The sequence below is a fragment of the Epinephelus moara genome, chromosome 18, assembly GCF_006386435.1.
Source record: "Epinephelus moara isolate mb chromosome 18, YSFRI_EMoa_1.0, whole genome shotgun sequence".
NCBI lineage: Eukaryota > Metazoa > Chordata > Actinopteri > Perciformes > Serranidae > Epinephelus > Epinephelus moara.
The window spans coordinates 36,915,254-36,935,529 of NC_065523.1; the positions used below are offsets into that span (position 1 = coordinate 36,915,254).

The 20,276-nt window shown below is 42.2% G+C and overlaps 1 protein-coding gene across 7 annotated transcripts in view; it reads right to left on the minus strand.

The window, feature by feature from the left end:
- Positions 1-9,328: 9,328 nt before the first annotated feature.
- plppr2a (phospholipid phosphatase related 2a) overlaps positions 9,329-20,276 on the minus strand; it is a 181,264-nt gene continuing 170,316 nt past the window's right edge. For 5 of the 7 annotated variants that reach the window (XM_050069018.1, XM_050069017.1, XM_050069015.1 and 2 more), the window contains 5 exons: positions 19,231-19,351; positions 18,466-18,716; positions 14,583-14,759; positions 13,970-14,097; positions 9,329-11,770 (listed from right to left, as the gene is read on the minus strand). In XM_050069018.1, coding sequence (XP_049924975.1) covers positions 11,662-11,770; positions 13,970-14,097; positions 14,583-14,759; positions 18,466-18,716; positions 19,231-19,351 — 786 coding nt within the window. In that variant the 3' untranslated portion in view covers positions 9,329-11,661. Of the gene's footprint in view, positions 12,063-13,953; positions 14,098-14,582; positions 14,760-18,465; positions 18,717-19,230; positions 19,352-20,276 lie in introns of all 7 variants that reach the window. The other 2 variants (XM_050069019.1, XM_050069021.1) reach the window with 2 other exon arrangements.

The window sequence follows — 20,276 nt, forward strand, 5'->3', positions numbered from 1 at the left end:
TGCAGCCTCGTTCTGTGGACGATAAACCAGGTGCAGACTGATAAAGGAGGAAATACAGTGAGTGCTGGACGGAGCAGTGAGTGACAACAACCCCGCCCACATTTAAGAGGACTGTCTGTGGTGGAAACACTAGGGTCTAGGTACCATGTCTGAAGGGTTACTGTTGGTTCCAAAGGTACTGTACTGAAAGTGTTTGGTGGAAACTGGGCTTTTAGAAACAACAGTACTTATTTTACACCAAACCATGCTGCTGTTCATAAACCTAACCATGTGATTTTGTTGCCTAAACTTGTAAGTTTAAGAGACCTTTTACATGCATCAGGCAGAAACTGTAAATTTCCTGTGAAAACATAAGTGTATTTTGAAAAGACACAATGCATGTAACACTTAAAGACAAGTACAAACTGCTCCAATTTCTCAGTTTTTGACGTGACATACAACATGTTTAGACACGTTAAGGGCAAAAACAAGGATATTTTGTGCATGTTAACGTAGCAGTGGAGAACAACAAAAGTCCCAGGACAGTTAACAAACAGCAAATAACCTGAATAAAGTCACTGAAACCTTCCAACAACTCTCCTGCAGTTGATTTTCTTTTACAGTCGAAATGTCAGAAATGTTGATAGTAGATTTAGATAATTATACTAACGTTAGCTAATTGTGCTGAAAATACTCTAGCTGACTCTTTTCAAAGGTAGAATCTTGTAGAAAAACATCCAAGCGAACATTTTTTCATTGACCACGGTCACCAGTAAAAAGACGTTCTGAACTGGTTCAAAGGAGAAAGCTCTTTCACCGACTATTTGTAGACGTGGACTGAACGTTTCACATTTAGACTATATTTCGCCAGGATTTGTAATAGTGAGATTTTTCATCCTCTACAGTGAGCAAACAATAGTCTGTCATTATTTTGGAGCGCAATGAAGCCCAGCAAAGCCAGTGAGCACCGACCGGGATTTCAGCGTTGAATTCCAGTTGAAGTCTGGTTGATTTTCAGTCTGTTTTCACTTTCGTTTCAACCAGCTAAATGTGGTTACAGCATCAACATGTTAAAATGACAGATATGTTTAATTATTTTGATAATTTGTTCAGTTGTAGGACAAAAGAGAGACGATACTGTGTGTTGTATGAAACATTAAATGAATTGAAAATATGTCTTTTTGTGAACCACATTTCACCAGCGCAATATGAATTTGGAGAAATCACCTGTGCACTTATCAGTATTGTCTGTTTTTTGACCGTGAAGTGTCACATTTATCTTGCAAGTGTACTCTTCTTCAACGTTTGCTTTACTTCCTGGATTTTTCCCACATGGAAATTCTGACCAATCAAGAGCAGCTTTCTCACACAAGGCATTTGATCTGGTCCTCTTGTAAATGCTGCCGTGAGAACACGAACCAACTCTAGGCAATTATACAACTTTGGAACAAAAAGCACGCTAAATTCTCCTGGTGCAAATATTTGCAAAAAGCACGCTAAATTCTCCTGGTGCAAATATTTGTACGACATGCCTTTAAGAAGAAATATTTGACGTTCCGCCAGTGAGAAAAATAAAATAAAATAAATAATTATATACATACATGCATATATATATATAATTATTTTCCATGAGCTTTACTTGTATATTTGGTTTATTTCCCGCCTTAAACTCAGAGAATGTAAAGATATTGGCTTTACAGATTTATCTACCATCTTCATTTAATGGTCCTTTGTCTTTGTCTGCCTCACACACCACTCGTGGTAATGCACTCAGAAAAAGACTAATATCACATATTTTCATTTGCACAAAGGCAGAATATGATTACTCTCCCAGAAATATCACTTACTCCTTCTAGTGCTTTTCCTCTGTAGCTTCCTGCCCTCACATGCACCTTCATCCGCAGCCTGTACACCACTCAGCACTAAACTATTCAAGCGTTTGGTCACACTGATCACGTTTACCTTCACAACCAAATGAGCACGCTGGTTGAAAATAAAATCACCCAAAATTACCAGAAAACTCCAGTGATTGGAATGCAAGAGAAGAACACGGAGGAATTAAAATTCCCAGCAAACTAACAGAGGGAGTTGTGCTGCCCACACTAATGAAGCCTGGATGGGTAAAAAAAGAGGCAGAGAGACGCTGCAGGTGGGATTTCACCAAGGAAACAGCGTCATCCTTTGAACCTCTCTGACTGGGATGTTTGGTGGTCGTTTAAATTCAGTTAAGCAGAGGTTTTTTAGGAATTGCAGGTGCATCTCTCGAAAGTCTACAAAATTGAGCTGGCTGTAATTAGTGTCAGCTGTACTGTAAGCTTTCTTTGATCAGCTTTTCAGTGTAATTCAGGGATAGTGTTCTCTGTGTTTTACGGCTGCACATTCCTAAAACGAGTCAAAGAGGCACTCGCTGTGGAAATCAAGCATGAAGCAGAATGAAGGCTGCAGAGACACTGATGTATAAGTAATTCTTTCCATTATCTGTGACATCAAGAAAATGGATCTCATTATGTCTCATTAGCGTACACAGGTGCACATCTCCTCATTAACTATTATGATTGTTCTCTTCATTTCGTGACACAGCTTGAGAAATCTCTTCATGTAAGATGTCTGAAAAGAGGAAGGAATGCTGGGTTGTCTCTCTGTGGCTCCCTCACAACATATACAAGTACATGTCTGTGATGTACATTGCCATCTTGTGGATTCAACCTGCAAATGCATAAGCATGCATACAACAGGAGACATCAAGGTTCTCAAACAGGCGTCTGTCACACTCACCGGACAGAAAGTGAAAGTGAATGCTGCTTTTATCTTTTTATCTTTGAGCAGTTTGGTTTCATCTTGTCGCTCCCTGACCTGCATATATTATTATTTTTGTCAGAGAGTTATAACGTTGCATATTCACTAAGAGTAAAAATGAATATGTGGTGATATTAAAATCTCTCTTGCATCATTACTAAGGTTCAGATCCATGGAAGAGGTGTGGAGGGTCAGAACACTTTAAACCACATGATGGCAGTGCTGAGCCTGTCTCAGCACAGAGTGGGTTTGCTTCACCTCAAAAGGTTGTGTCAGTCGTGGTAGGTGTCATGAATCAGTTCAGGGACGAGCCAAAGGTTGAAGATTCAAACAAGAAGTGCGCTTTAATGAAGCTGATAATAACATCCACAACAGGCAGGTCACTGAAGGTCCAGAGGTAATCACAAGAACTTCACGGCAAAGGGAGGTGTAAAGTCATCAAACATGCTACCAAAATAACAGGCACCACTCAGACCTCACTGACAGATCTTCACACACAGGCAGTTAAACGGAAGGCCAACACCATCATACACTCCACAGTTCATTTCAACTCCTCCCATCTGGCTGCCGTTACAAGGTACCATTAGCAAGAACAAACATAGTAAAGAAATCATTCATTCCTACCGCCATCAACATTATCAATAAATCTCAAGGGTTTGACTCAGGGTTCTTAGCTTTATGTGTGTTGCTCTGTACTGTATTGCTATGTGTTTTATGTCTTTTTATGTCTTTTATGTATTTTTAACTTGTGTTTTATTGTGAGCCACGTCAAAGACAAATTTCCACTGCTCTGCAATGGACAATAAAGTTCTTTCTGATTCTGATTCTGAAAATGGGGATTGGCCTACAACAAAGGTGTGGAGGGGAAAGCTAAGGTGGAGCAAGCAAGACAAATACAGAAAAGGGCCCTGTTTCAGAAGGTGGGTTTAGTGAAAACTCTGAAACTCTGGGTTTTCAGATACAGAAAGAGAGGTGACTTAATTCTCAGGTTTTCTTCAACAAACCCGAGTTTCTTCTGTCTCCTCCGTCTCACAGAGTCGGACACACGGTTTCATTCTCTCATTGATTCAGTTGGTATCAAAGTGAAGTGCATCAGTTAGTGTGGTGGTTTACTGTGTCAGAAGTCCTGGTTGGATATTTGTTTCTATAATTACATCTGTTTAAACAGTGGTTTTCGCCCCATATTTAAATATCACACAGCATCAAATCAGAATCAAACCTCTGCATGTCCTTCTTTTTGGGAGTGGTAGTTCCTCTTTTTACAGATAACACTGTGACTCTTTACACACAAGACAGCTGTCACTTTTACTAAGGGTGTTTTCACATATAGTCCTTTTTAAACAAACTGAACTCAGTCCTATTTAAGTGCACCAAAAAGTGGACCAACAGAAAAGGCAATCAGTTATTTTTGTGTTCACATCACAGTTCTCTTTCTGGTCAGCTTCAGCTCTGACAGATTGTGACTGGTCCCAGTAATGGAACATAATTTCTTTAATATTGGAGACTATATGTAACTAATTATGATGAGCAGGATCATGGTGCAGCTGCAGAAGAGTTTTTTAAATAGGCTGCGTACAATCTGAATGTGTTTTAACAGAATTTCAGTGGCACATTTGTTAAAGTAGCTGAAATAAAGACTGTCGGGACAAAGATCCAAATAAATGTGGGGCGTCGGTGGCTTAGTGGTAGAGCAGGCGCCCCATGTACAAGGCTGTTGCCGCAGTGGCCCGGGTTCGACTTGCTGCATGTCACTCCCTCCCTCTCTCTCTCTCCCTCCCCTTCACACTTGTCTGTACTATCAATTAACAGCTAAAAAGCCCCAAAAAATATCTTAACAAAAAAAAAAAAAAAAGATCCAAATAAATGTCTAAAATTTGAAATCTACTGTTTTTTAACCTCCACACCTTTTCAAGTGCAAATCATCAAACGCATTATGACTGGATGAGATTGTGAGCTTACAATTATGTCTCTGTCTTTGATATAAATATATTTTAAATCTTATATTTTTCATCTTCAGTTTTTGGCCCCTGTGTTTTGTCCCTGTCAGATTTAATCTGTAGCGTATAAATATATTTAAATCCATCTAATGATGAATAACACTGAATAAACTTAACACTTAGACACTTTCTAATTTTTTTAGATAAATCTGAATATTCATGCATGAATTAAAATGGAGGTTCTGCCTTTTATTTACTTGTTGCCATGGTGAATCGCAGTATCGGAGCTCCATTGCACTGCACATGAGCTTAACACAGACTGAACATACTCAGAGTTGGCTGAAGTGTCCCTGATCAGCTGTTGAGAGTTTTGTATCTCAGTGTTGGTCGACTCAGAGTTCAGGATTCGGCTCAGAGTTTGTTCACCCTGCTTTCTGAAACAGGCCCCCGGTGTGAAAGGAGGACTCTGGGAACAGGAAGGACTAACAAGACTGGTGGAGGATGGAAAACACACAAAGACAGGAAGTAAATCAGACGTGACACATGAGGAGAGACTCTACAAAATAAAACAGGAAACAGGAAACACAATGAATAACACAAAACAAGGAAGAACACAAACAGAAAACCTCCCAGTGCAGACAAGAGGTGCAAAGATAAAATTATTATTTATAATGATTTAAAGTTTAAAAATAAGTTTGCAGTCATTACAGGGTGGAGTAGACACTGTGAAAAAGGTTTTAGCTTTGGCTCAAAAGTGTTCAGAGTCGGGGCTGTCTAACATCGTCTGGGAGGTGATTCCACGTTTGTGCTGCGTGATAATTAAACACTGCTCCACTATGTTTTGTTCTGATGGTGCGTTCATTTTGTACTCAGAGGTCGGAAATTCACAGTTCCCAGTCAGAAGGAACTCGAACGCACCCTAAGATCGGATTTCCAACTCGGAAACTCGGAGCAACCGCATCAACTCCGACTTACGAATTCAAGATGGCTGCCGGTCACATACATAGTGAGTAAACACTCTGCTAAAGTACTGTTTATAGCAATTTTATCTTATTTGTTTTACATTAGGTCAGCCTCAGTTCATCAGTTGGAGTGCATGATGGTTCTGAAGCTGTCTATACTCCGAAAGTGCAAGGGCAACAAAGGCTTTCTTGCGGGCGTCCATGTTTTTTTCCGACTTGTCCACCGTCGTCAACTAGAATGCAAAAACTGTTGTCAGCTCGGAGGTGACGTCATTCCCACTTCCGACTTCCGACCTCCGAGTCCAAACGAACGCACCATGACTCTTGGGACGGTCAGTCGTCGGCCCCAGATGTCCTCAGGGTCCTAGAAGGTTCTCATGTCACAAGCATGAGTGATTTACACACAAGCAGCAAGATCTTGAAACCAATTCTCTGAGTGACAGGTGGCCAGCGTAAGGATTTTAGAGCAGGAGTAATGTGGTCATGTTTCCTAGTTTTTGTCAGGACCCTCGCAGCAGCATTCTGAATCCCCATCCAAAATATATAATCTAATAATTAACTTAATATCGTAAACATGTGGGCGACTAGTCGACTAATGGTCCTAAATGACGACTATTGGACGACTAGGAGGCAGGCCTACTAATTTCACCGTCCTGCTCTCATCCACTAAATGATATCCAGTTTATCGTCTGTCGGATTCCATGTGAACGCAGCATCAGTCTTTATGAACCCACCTTCAGTCTGATTGGACAAAAAAACTCAGCAAACAGTGACTGTAAAATCTCCTCTCATGGTGGAAAGAAGACACACACTTGTTAGTAGATCAACACACCAGCCCACATAAACACCAGCGCACACAGAATCTCACTGAACGACTGTGAACGCTGTAATAAAACAAACACAGACAGCTTTTCTTATTGCAATATCCATTTATTGTTCTCATCACACAAATCTTTACAAAACAGAGGGTTTGCTGCAACAGGATCAAAGGAGACGTGTTTCTCACTCAGAGCTGCAGATCTGAAGGAGACTGGTGCTTTTTATTCACATGTCAATCAAACGCTGCGTGTTTGTTCTTTGATTCAAAACATGAGTTTCTACAGACTTTACTGGAAAGTAAAGCTGTGGCGTTGACGGTGGAACCAGAGGAGAACATATTCTGACCTGAAGAGAACCTGGCTCCTTCTGCACGGCTGGTTTCTTTTGGTGTTTGTGTCTCGTTCAAACATTTCTGGTACTAAAGCAGCGCTCACACAGTGAACACTGATTCTGACTGACTGCATCGGTGAAGAGTTACTGTCCACAATGAGAAGCTGGCATACACACACATTTACAAGCTGAATATGTAATGTACTTAGTATTCTGATTTCCATTGAGATTATTTTAAGGCATTTCTGCTTCATGGGGACATTAAAGACTGGACAGCGATAAAGGAAACAAAGAGGTGTCCTGCAGCAAAGGTCATGAGTCTGATTCAGATTCACAACGTTGCAGGTACGTGGTACATGTGTCCTGACTCGGAGCTCACTGACTGTCAACAGCTTTATGATTTCTTTGTGAAGTTCAAGATGCTCAGTGAATCGTTCTCACATGAGACAGCAGAGCAAACACTGGATGATGATTATTCAACACACACCCTTGATGGCTGTGCTGCACACGGTCGTGGCTCGGTAGAAATATTAAAACAGTAACAAGTAAGACCTCCCAAAAGATGATACTTTTTTATTGTGAAAAAAAAAAAAACTGTGGACATGAATGCAGAATACAGAACGCAACTTAATTGTTTCTGTCGAAACATGCTCATGGTCTCATGTCAGCTCACAGCCAAATGTATGGTGTTATCACCTTGTATAGTTGCAAAGAGTTTCCTATTCAGTCGATCTTGTGCTTACAAGAAAAATCCCTCCTTCATTCATTCATTCATCATCCATAACTGCTTGTCCTGTTCAGGGTTGCAGGAGGAGAGTGTTTCCCAGCTGACTTTGGGCGGGAGGTTGGGTACATCCGGGACAGGTCGCCAGACTATCACAGGGCTGACACAAGCCGCTTTTACACTGCCTGTTCAAGGTGGGAATATTGTCATCGTTAACTATGTATAAGATATGATTGTGGAATAGGGGGAAAGAGTTGTCTCTCCTCTGAGCTGGGAACAGAGGTAGTAACAGTGCCGAAACGATTTCTGTATAAACAAGATGGGCAGCAGGACCGGTGTGATGGTTTGATGACGTGTTATATGTGTGACCCACTGCTGGAAATTTAAAAAGTAGCCGATAGCAGTTAGCGGCTAACTCAAAGACAAAAAACAGCGGCTGTAAATGTCCACTAATTGGGAAAACAATTAGGTCCAGGGGCTGCTTACCCTCCGAGGACAGGACGAGATCAGATAGTAAAGGATTGTTATTGTCGTGTTGTGCCATTGTTATTGTTTATAAAGTGCTAATGACACAAACCCCTGCATGTTTGAACAATATCTCGAAAAGTCAACAAAAATGATGCCATATAAGCAGAAACATTGCAGACGAAAGTACATTTTAAGTGATGTAAAAACCCTTCAGTTCACATATTATCAATGTTTTGCTCACATGTAATTTGAGTTGCTGTCCACATGGAGGGACATTGATCAGTTACAAAAGTTAATTATTAGCATTATCCCTGATAACAATCAGGTGAAGCAATATCTTAGCAGTTTTAGGGAACTCATGAATATGTGAATCTTTGTTGTCACATAAAAACTGGAAACAGTTAATAACTCGTTGGTTAAATGCCCTGAGCAACAAAATACAACACATCTTCATAGCGTCCATGTAGTTTCCACATTACCACTTAAAAGCTCATGAACTCGCTAAAGACGGAAGAACGACTTCCCAACTCAGGAGAAGGGACCAGAGGAGCAAGTCAATGCAGCATTAGTTTCAAACTCTTAAAGCTGCAAAAATAATTATTGTCATATTAATAATGAATCAAATGACCATGTGTAATGTGACAGCTCATCGTTTCGGTTTTACTTCAGTATTTGTAGCAGCAGTGGCAGCTGTGAAAAAAGCTGTGATAAACCACTGTACGGTGGCTGCCAAGCACCAAACAGCTGACAGACACAGTTAGCTAACAGTTGGTGAATATAGTGCAGAATTTAGCAGCTACAGAGGCAGATATGTTTGTGAGGAGTCGGTGGGAAAGGACTCAGATTTAACACTGCTAACACGTTCATCAGGTGTCCAGAAACACGACTCCAAATGAATGTTGATGTTCCTCTGTGTCTGCTGGATGTGTAAATAGGCAACTACCTGATAACGAGTTAGCCACAACTTTATAAAGTCATCATATGTCAGCAGTTGGCTTTAACTGAATTTTCAGAAAAGAAAATCCGAATTTATGTGCTTTTCCTTCCACTACTGGACGAAGCTTTGATTTACTTTAATTTCACAGATAAGAAACAATAAATTGTGAAGACAATAAAGCCTCCACAAAAATATCATCTTAAGTCTTGTGTGTGATTTATCCTGGCTTCATATGAGCAGAGGAAATCTCTGCTAGTCGCTAAGCTAATCTATACAATGTAAAATGCCATAGGCTTGTGCTAATAACGTTAGCATGTTGTATTTGTTTGGAAAATGTGTTTAGTATAAGACAGTTGTTTTGTCAGTGAACCTTGTCAGCTGTAATGGAGCTGAATTTTGTAACGTTACCTTTGTTAAATGTTGCTGTTGTCCCTGGCTTCATATGAGTAGAGGAAAAGTCCGCTAGCTGCTAGGCTAATTTATACAATGTAAAATGCCATAGGCTTGTGCTAATAACGTTAGCATGTTGTATTTGTGGGGAAAATGTGTCCAGATAAAGACAAGTGTTTGTCTGTGAATGCTGCGAGTTATAGTGAAGCTGATTTGTGTACTTGTGTTTGAAACTGTCTCTATTAAGCCATGTTTAATGTGTGTTTAATGTGTGTTTAATGTGTGTTTTGAATCAACTAAACTTTACAGCACTTCACAGAAACCCCACAGCCAACTAGTGTTTTGAAGGTGTAACTGCAGAGTGACACAGACATGTGTGGATGTAGTGTTAATGCAGTTTTAACATGTTGTATTTCTGTTCACTGTGAGCTGACAAAAGACCATGATCTGAAGATTTGACAACAAATGAGGGAAAAGTGATTCACACACACTATTTATGCAAACATGAGGATCCAAAACAGAGAGGGCTTCGAGTTCATAACCTTATGAACACACAGTAACTTATAAACTATGAGTAAACAACTCTCCCAGTCTAAACTTCATCCAGAGGGCAAATTCAGTAGTTTTATTTAAAGTTATCTGGGTGTATTCCAACCGATCCAGTGTTGGTTCAGAGCGGTTCAGCACCTTCATACACACTGTTCTCTATCGCTATTATACAGACAAGATTTCCCTCGATATCTACGCTGAGTGTTGGTGATGCTTGTGTAAAAATCACACTCTCAATACAAAAAAGAGTTATGTACAATATCATACAAACAGGTTCAGTGTTAGAAAGTGGATGGAGGGTAAAAGGACGTACAGTAACATCTATAGGGGATATAAGTGATTGTGCGTGTGTGCTTTTGAGTACGTTTGGATATTTGTGTGCTCTGTAAAACAGGACTTTAGTCGTGTGTGTGTGTGTGTGTGTGTGTGTGTGTGTGTGTGTGTGTGTGTCGTCCAGCAGAGGGAAACATTTCACAGCACAGTGATGCTTTTATAGTCAAGAAAACACAGAGAAGAACTAAACAGAGGTTGTAAAAAGATGCTGGAGGAGGAGGGAGAATAAAAAAACATGAGGGAGTGTGCAAATCAAAAATCAGCAAAACTGTCACGCCACATGGAGCGCTTATGGCAACCACACCGTATATACATGTCAATAAATAAATCTATTAATAAAATCTCAGAAAATAATCACAATAATTACATGACTTGGCCAGTTTGTAGCAAATCTTTTCAAGATTCGGAAAGAGAGGAATTCCACCTCAGGGTGAGCGACGCCTGAAATAAAAACAAAGCGAGAAACAAAAAAGTTTGTTGGCATCACAGGAGGCGTTTTGTATGAAGGCTCCTCGTCTCAAAAGAATACAAAACTGAACAAATATTTGCTCCTGAATGTGATGCACTTTATTTGGCTCACTGTTGTGCCACCTGCAGTCGGGCGCTTGGCTTTGTCTTATCAAATGTGTTTGTATTTCACATCAGTTTTTGGCGAAGCTGCAACCCTCTGAGAGAGGAAAACATGACGAAGATAGCCAAGTGAAGATGTCTGTACTTTCATCCTGTTTGCTTTTGTCTGGTGCTTCTGCTGAGAGATATGAAATGGATTCTTTGATCCGAGTAAACCTCATGCGGAGCTGACAAGGGCACTGCTAGTCAGACTGCTGTGTGTGTGTGCGTGCGTGTGTGTGTGTGTGAATGAGAAGAGATAAAGAGAGAGGGTGAGAAAAAGACCAGCGGAGAGTGTGTGTGTGTGTGTGTGTGCGTATGGCTTGCTAAAAGGATGTTTTTACGGGTAAATCTCAGCAGCACACGTGTCCTTCAGCGGGTTTCTTTGGTCCAACATGGCAACCTCCTGACAGCAGACATCAAAGCTGCATCCTGGGAGTCGTACAGGGAGTTCACCGTCACGTTTAGCCTCCTTCAAACAGGTGAAAACTCGTTCATACCGTTGTTAAAGCGATGGACATTCTCAGTGGTCGATGTGTTTTTCCATACAGAGCACGCCACTGAAGATGATCGAGTTCATACAAAAAAAAAAAACGTCTTTAAGTCGAATATTCAAAATGAAAAACGAAACCTGACTCTGTATTGAATGTTCAGTCTTTGAAGAGTTTACCTATCGGTTCCCCGGGGGTTGAGAGGGCAACAGGAAGTGTGTTTATGTGTGTGCTTTATCAGGGAAGGTCTAGACCTGTGTGGAATAGGAGCGGTGCAGCGTTGCGTACCGCCCAGCCGGATGGGCGGCGCAGTGCGGCGAGTGCTGCTCCGGCTGGTCTAGACTTCGCTGGAAATGGAGCGAGACGGTATGAGGACATCGGGGGTGGCGGGGAACCGATAGGGCTGATGGTCATGTGATCTCGGTGAACGGAGATCCCCGCGGAGTCTGCAGGGGAAAGAGAGGAGTGAGAAAGAGAGAGGACGGGGCAGAGAGGAGGCGAAGGAGAAGAGAGAAAAGTGAAGAAAAGAATAATCAAGAGCAATGCACGGGATGAGGGGCGGGGAGGAGGAGGAGGAGGAGGAGGAGAAACAGGGGCAACAGAGCCAAAACAGAAATAAGGCAACAGATGACGGAGATAGTGAGGAGTGACGATGACGGGCAAAAAAGATTTTAAAGTTGGTTAGAATGGTTGGACGTAGGTGTTGTAAGGTGGGGAGGAGGAGGAGAGTGCAGGATGCTGGAGGAGAGTGAGGGACAAGGGAGCAGATTGAGAGGAGAGAGGCAAGGTGGGAGACAGAGGAAAAGAGGCAGTCAGGTGAGGGTTAGTGACGGTGACAGACCACAGAGGACGCAAGACATTTTCCCAAACACTTGGATGTGGACTCGAGCTACACTGCTGCTCCACCCGAGATGAGGGCTGTCCCGAATACCCGAGACCTCAGTGTGAAATATCAGCGATTAATCGAAGCTTCAGTGGGGGTTAGTTAGACTTCTCTCTTTTTTGAAACATCAGTTTTCAGTCATTGCACCTACAATAACGTCCCAACATCCCAATTGGCCACCAACATCATTAAACATTGATATCTGGTTGAATTTAGGTTGTGACGTCAGGTGATGAAAAGTCAATGTCAGGACATCTAATGCCAATGTCAATTTGACGCAGAATACTGATGATGTTGATATTTTGTTGGTTTTAAGTTTACTAACCAAAACGCAAAGTCCTCCAAATGTCTCATACCAACGTCATCTTGACGTAGAATAATGACATTTAGTCATAAATATGAAGAACAAAACCCAGTGTCTTCAAAATATCAACGTCCTCACGTCATTGGACATTTAAAATATTGTCAACCCAGTTTTCATTCCAACCAAAATTTAACGTCTTTCCAACGTGAGAGTCCACCGTCTTTTGATGTTATATTGATGTCTGCAGCTACAAAAAGCTCAAGGTGTCGACCTGGCTTCCCCAGATCCCAATCTGATCGAGCATCCGTGGGATGTGCTGGTACTCCACCTAACAACCTACAGGACCCAAAGGATCCACCAATGCCCTGGTGCCAGACATTAAAGGACACTCCCAAAGGTCTTGAGTCCATGCCTCGACAGGTCAGAGCAGAGTCCAATCAAAGAAGGCCCCATCATGGATTGGGGGTACCTCTGGGGCATCGACATGTCCCACGAATTTTTGTTCAGATTGGAGTCTGGGGAATGTGGAGCTCAGGATGTGTTGTTTTTAATATAGCATTATCAGAGGAAACAAAAAGGTGTCGATAGTAAGTTTACTGTGTCCTTTCGTCCTGAGGGTGTCCTGGGGGAAGATCTCTGTTTGTCACAAACACGTTTTCTATTTTCCCCGGGACGCAGTAAGTCTGGAGCCCTGCTTTTTAGCCTGTGCGAAATTAATGTGACACAACTGAAAAACATTGGCTACTGCGATCAGTGAATGTCATCTTATTCGCTGATACACCGATGGCAGTCCTTGAGGCGAACATCAGCCGATACTGATGTTCAGCCGACAAATCGGTACATCCCTACACGGAGTATTCAAACACTGATTTGGACGTTGACTACCACTACAGTCATCAAAGCTTTGAAGCATTCGTGTCAGCCCTACTCGCCACGATATCCTTAGAAAAATGCAGCACCGTTGAACTGTTGAGGAGACCTTCAGCTGAATTCATAGTTCTCCTCCAGCCAACTGCTCTGCATTGTATCAGAATGGTAAATTACACCTGGAGTGTGTCAGCCAAACTGCTGACTCACCTCAAACAGATAAGTGACTCTCTAAATCCCTGATAAGAAGGAAAAGTGTAACACTGTGGAGTTTAGGAGCAAACATTCACACTACAATTTGTTCTCTCCTCTGGCTGAAATAAAACGCCGGCTCATTTCATACAGAACAAATCTCAGCTGCGCTCCTATCAGCCCACAACAAGGCTCAGAGATTTAAAGGATTCACTTGGATGTTTTTGTTGGTGCAGGTGGGGCTCGGCGCATGCATGTTTGAGGGATTTGTTCTTTTCGGGGAAAGAAGGAGGACAACAGATTCAGGTAAGAGACAAGGGGTGTGTATCTCAGCCCCTGTTTTGTGAGCGCAGGCGTGCCTCACACCCACCCCCGCCCCTTACCTGAGGGCCACTTAACTTTTCGAGTGGACTCTCCACACAGGGCAGCGTCACCATCGGCATGCCCAGCATGGACTCAGGGCGCTGGGGTCGCAGTGGAGGAGGACTCGGCAGCATCTGCTGGAAGTTGTTAATCACACAAGTCACCTGGAGACAGAGAGCAGGTGAACGAGTTAGAGAGAAAGAAAGAAAGAAATTAGGAGAACTGACCCTTTGCTAAACCCTGCACTCCACTGCGACAGTCCAATCACAGCTTAGCAACTGTGACTAAGCACGACAAGACGGTCAAGCTTTTGCTTTCTGTCCATCTTTTAAATTTTCACACACTTCACATCTTCCTGGTGATTTAACGGATTTACAAATATTTCAGCATGTATCTCTTGATATAAACCAACATTGGAGGAGATTGGTCAGGGCTACCTTCGCAGTTCAAATTGCAAAAGAACGAAGAGATACAGACGTTTCAAATGCAGCTTGAATGGTAAAAATCCGTTCAGCCACTGTGGATGTATCAATGTGTAAAGTCAAGAAATCTGCCTTGACCATAAATCTGAGGGTGCAGATTTCATCAGTAAGTGTGAAACATGCACTTAACATTGACCTAGGGGGAAAACATTGCTCCAGTTTCTTACCAGGAACACAGCGATGGCTCCCCCGGTGAAGAATCCCGCCAGGACGTCCCCCCAGTGGTTGCGGTACTCAGCCACCCTGACCACGCCTACCAGCATGGCCAGGCAGAGCAGCGTGAGGCTGATGGTGGGCTTGGTCAGCCGCGTGCCTTTGGTCTTGAACACCAGTGTCACGTACATCTGCAGAGGATGCACAGAGGAGGGGCGCGCACAGTAGGGTACAACAAACAAAAGGAAGCAACACAAGACACACAGGCGTGTACGCATCATTATAACCTGACAGAAACAGAAAGCAGTCTTCTCACTGGCTGCTTAAAGCTTAACAAGCTTAACAATTATCTCAACAAAGTAGAATTACAACAACAAAATCTTTCTTTTACAGTTCAGCATGAACACAAACAGAATTGTAGAGGCAGTGAAATTGCAATAACGTAAATGCAGAGATATGGGAGGATGCAAACGTGTTTGATCTAGTTGGCATGAATTAAAGTGACGGAGCGTCAGCTAAATTTGAAAAACGCTCCAACATTAGCAAAGTATTATTTCTAGTGAGGCTTTATGACGATTAATTAATTAACGTACTGAGGTAAGAAGGAAAGGAGGGAGCTCTGGAGTAATAAAACACAAAGATATGGAGTTTAAGTTGCTCGATAGCTACAGCTGAAATCCTGGTTAAGTGTTTGTGGCATAAACAGCCTGTAAAAACATCCCATCAGGGTGAATATTTGCTTCACGTTCAGTCCGACCACAGTTGAAAAGTTTTATATTGCTCATGATTCATCACTTCCAGCCTCACCACTGGATTTAAGGTAAGCTGAATTAGCAGGGATAATGTGTGGGGCTCAAATATCAGATACTCAGCACTCCTCTCTAATGTAGCTCCAATCTGTGATCGATGAAGTTTTTTTCAGTCTAATTTCACAAAGGTTTGTAAACTCACCCTGTTCAATTTGACAAAATCTATCCAATCCAAAGTTTGACATTTTTGGAAAATACTTCCTTTGTTTTCTTGCCGAGAGTTCAGTAAGACGACTGACACCACTCTCATGTCTGTGAAGCTACAGCCAGCGACAGGTTAGCTTAGCATAAAGACTGGAGACATGGGAAAACAGTCAAAGGATGCTTTCACACCTGCCCTGTTTGGTTCAGTTTAATCAAACTCAAGTTCCCCCCTCAGTGCAGTTGTTTGTGCAGGTGTGAACACACCAAAACAACCAGACCGAGACCTTCTTGAAGAGGTGGTCTCAGTCCGGTTCCAAAGGAACTCTGGTGCGGTTGGTTTGTGGTGAGAAGGTGTTCCGACCTGGATGTGAAGCAACTGCAGTCACATGACACATTGTTTGGGTTAAACATGAGCATGTTACAGTCCTGGAGGATTATTAATGTGCACCTCCTCCTGTACTGCCTTAATATGCACATTCAGCACATCCAATGCATCAAAACATTGTTTTCTAGTTGGAGCCGCGCCTCGTTTTCAAACTGTATGGTTTGACTAAAATGAACAATGACAGCAATATAGTCCACGATGAGCAGCGCTAAAATCAACCTGCGTAGTTGTCCCTCCATTGTGACATTAGAAAGTGTCACATTTATCTTGCAAGTGTACTCTTCTTCAACGTTTGCTTTACTTCCTGGATTTTTCCCACATGGAAATTCTGACCAATCAAGAGCAGCTTTCTCACACAAGGCATTTGATCTGGTCCTCTTGTAAATGCTGCCGTGAGAACACGAACCAACTCTAGGCAATTATACAACTTTGGAACAACATGAGTCCCTGATTCAGACCAAAGGAGACCACTCTAGGGCTGACAGCAGCCTAAAGCAAACAAAATCCACTCCCCAGCACCTCTATGGGCAATCCACTACTGGGCAATCAAATATTATTAACAGAAGAACACACACAAACTAATCTCCTGTAATCTCCCCCATGTCCCCCCTTACATGAGGTCTTGGTCTCTGTCTCCCTCAAAAACAGTTGCCTACAGGAAAGTATGCTGACATACTCTGTAGCTCCCTCACAGCCCAACAGCTAACTAGGTGGTTATTTATCTGCAAAGTTAACAGCATTACACTCACCAGAGAGATTCACCTGACCACTCACCAATTAGTGTTGGAACAATGGGGTGATTTGTCGTAATTGAATATCACTTATATCAGCCTTTTCTCACTGTTCCCACAACATCTACCAGCATCTGAAACTGTTGTAAAGCCCACCTCATGCTTTGGGTGGCTGTGGCTCAGGAGATACAGCCGGTTGTCCACTAATCGCAAGATGGGCGATTCGATCTGGGCTCCTCCAGTCCGCATGTCAAAGTATTCTTGGGCAAGATACTGAACCCAAATTGGTGTGTAAGGGTGTTTGGATGTTTAAAACTGAGTAGCAGGTGGCGCCTTGTATGGTAGCATGTTTGTGTGACTGGGTGAATGAGACTAAGGTAAGGTAAAACTTTAATGTCCCTGGGGGGGAATTTGGGATACAGACATAAGGTGCAAGTAAAACAAAACAGACAGTACAATACATAACACACAGTATCAGGTATCGCACGCTGTCAGGGATAAATCATGGACATTAGTGGTCACCGCTGGTTAAGATAAGTGATAGCAGACAGAACAAAGGATGATCTGTAATGCTTAGTGCTGCATCTAGGGAGGCAAAACCTTTGCACAGAGATGCCTCTCCTCATGAGGAACACATTTGCCTCAAGAACCCATAACTTCTGCTTATATAGATTTTCCGCCATTTTGAATTTTTTGAAAAACACTTCAAATGGATCTCTTCCTAGGAAGTTTGAGCGATCTGCATGAAACTGGGTGAACATAATCTAGGGAGCAATATCTAAAGTTCCCTCTTGGCAAAAGTTGGAAAACTTACTAAAACTGAGCTTCTATAAGGCAATGAATATTGCGGAGGGCGTGGCTCATCACATAAAGGTGTATAACATCTCAAGGGTTTCACCCATCACCACGCAACTTTGTAGGCATATGACCACACATAATCTGAGGGGACCCCTCCATTATTGACCCCATCAAACAAAATGGGGGCGCTAGAGAGCTCATTTCTTATCTAGGCCTAACCGCCATATGGATTTTTACTAAACTTGGTAGATATGTAGAACAGGACGCCTCAAGGTGACTGGAGAAATTTAACTCTAATTGGCAACTGGGTGGCGCTATAACAACAGAAAAATGCTTCAAAATGGCTAAAATGCGACCGATCGCTGTGGCTCCCCCTGTGAACCAATGTTGTTGGTATGACTAAGTCATGGTATGGTATGCTGCTGCAACAAGGGCTAGCCGCACCTTTCCCATGTGAACTACCAGTGCGCTCCACTTTTAAGTCAATACAACATATAAACACTTGAACTATCTTTAACTAATGTACAGTTTTAGCCCACTAACTATCCCTCTATTGGCAATGGTACTACTGTACTTTCAATAAAGCAATCGTACTATCAACTTCACAAAAGCTCTGTCTGAATACATTGCTCTTCTTAATGGGTTCAGTTGACTATTTAATCTGCAATTTCCTATGACCTGTATCCCAAACACACACCATGTGAAACTGTACGTGGGCAACTGTGCACTCAGTGGGTATGGACTAGTTTGTATGGATTAAACAAACAAGTTTTTGTGCTAAGCTAAGCTAATTGGCTGTAGCTTCATGTTTACGGCATAGGCAAGAGAGTGGTATCAGTCTGGTATCTAACACTCAACAACGCTGGTTCTGAGCAAGAAAAGCTACGTTTAGTATTTCAGTCCAACTGAATCAGTGAGTAAAAGTGAAAACGTTGGCACAGGATCAACCCTCTTCAATTGAATATGATTTAAATTTGCAGCTTACATGAACAGAAGCACAAAGTATCACCTCCAGCATGCTCTAACCTACCACTGTGTACACTGCGGAGTAGACGCTGAGCGCTGCGTCCTTGGACGGGAAGGACTTCCTCGCAGACATGACGATCAGCGGGTTGCCTGTGCAGGCGCGGCGCTCTGCGATGTACTGCATGGTGGACTGGCAGCCTAACGCTGTGTAGTTTGGGCGGCAGGCAGACAGGAAGTGAGGCGTCTGGTTTCCTGTAACCACCTGGCCCGCATTGGCGAAGATGGTGGTGGTGAACAGGCCGAAGGCATAGACACCTGGGGAGGAGAGTTAGGGGGTGAGGGTGGGAAAGTTATTTATCAGAGGATGACGAAAAGCACATCAGATGTTAGGCAGAGAACACGTAACAGCACTACGAGATGAAACAGGTGATAATAAGTTTCTGCTTCCTAAAATAGCCCCAACACATTATTATCAGCTGAGGTGTGAAATTGCAACAAGAAGCCTCCACCTCAGCTGATTCAGCCCAACATGTAAATGAGCAGGCTACTTAATATTCACAAGTGTCTTCCTGCCATGATCCTGAATATCTTACCTCACAGATTATATCGCAGTTTATCATCCAATTAACAGCTACAAGCTCTGGTTGACAAACTCAGAGGTGTAGCAGGTCACATTCTTACAAGTCAACCTTTTCTTTCATGTTGCTTTGATCTTTTGGCTCTTGTGTCGCTCTCTCTCTGTCAGAACCACACACCAAGACACAAAAATGCCCTTTCACAGGCCTGTAGAGAACAGAGGGGGCTGCGTTACACAAAGCGGTGTGTTCACCTAGGAAGCGTATTATACGTCTCAGCAGGGGATTGAAGTAGCAGCAGTCTGCAGTCACTATGGTCTTCTCCTGGGTTCCCTCTGCCTTGGTGAAAAAGGCACACAGCTCTCCAACAAGAATCTGTGCACAAAAAGAAAACACAGAACTGGTGGTTAAAACGGTCATTTACATACAAACAATACCATTTGTTGGTACACGTGGTTCACTGAATTTATCTCATCATATTACCAACTGTGCTGCAGTCATGCTCCCACATGCTTCAACCTATCCCTCACATATTTGCTGGCATGGCTTGACTCGAGCCCCGTTGACACTGTCCCTTTAAGGGGAGAATTTTAAACTGTTATGCTGCCTCGCTGTTGTGTATAAAAGGTATTATCGCAGAATGAAGGGACAGAGTTGTCTCGCCTTCAAGCAGGCGTCAGATGTAGCAACAGTGCCTAAATGATGTCTATATAAACAGGAAGAAGGCAGGGAGGATCATGGGTGGCATAGGTGTGAGGTTTTGACAACATATTATGCACGCAATCCATCGCGGGAGATTTAAAAAGTAATTGATAGCAGTTAGCAGCTAACTCACAGAAGTAATATATTAGGGCTGCCCCCAATAGTGGACCAAACGTTAGTCGGCTGGAAAGGTCATTAGTTGGCAAGATTTCATTGGTTGCTTAGTAGCAGAAATAAACAAAACAAAATGTGAAACTCAATCATACCGAAGCGTATTGCATTCATTTGACAAATTAAAAAAAAAAAAAAAAAAGTTTTATTGAGTAATTTTTTTCTGTTTTTCGGAGTAATTTTTTATTTTTCTGTTTTTCGGTGTAATTTTTTCTGTTTTCGTGGTAATTTTTCTTTCTGTTTTTCATGGTAATTTTTTTTCTGTTTTTCGTGGTATTTTTTTGTTTTGTTTTTTGGTGTAATTTTTTCTCTTCTTAGTGGTAATTTTTTTCTGTTTTTCGTGTTAAATTTTTTTTCTGTTTTTCATGGTAATGTTTTTTCTGTTTTCCGTGGTAATTTTTTTTTCTGTTTTTCATGGTAATTTTTT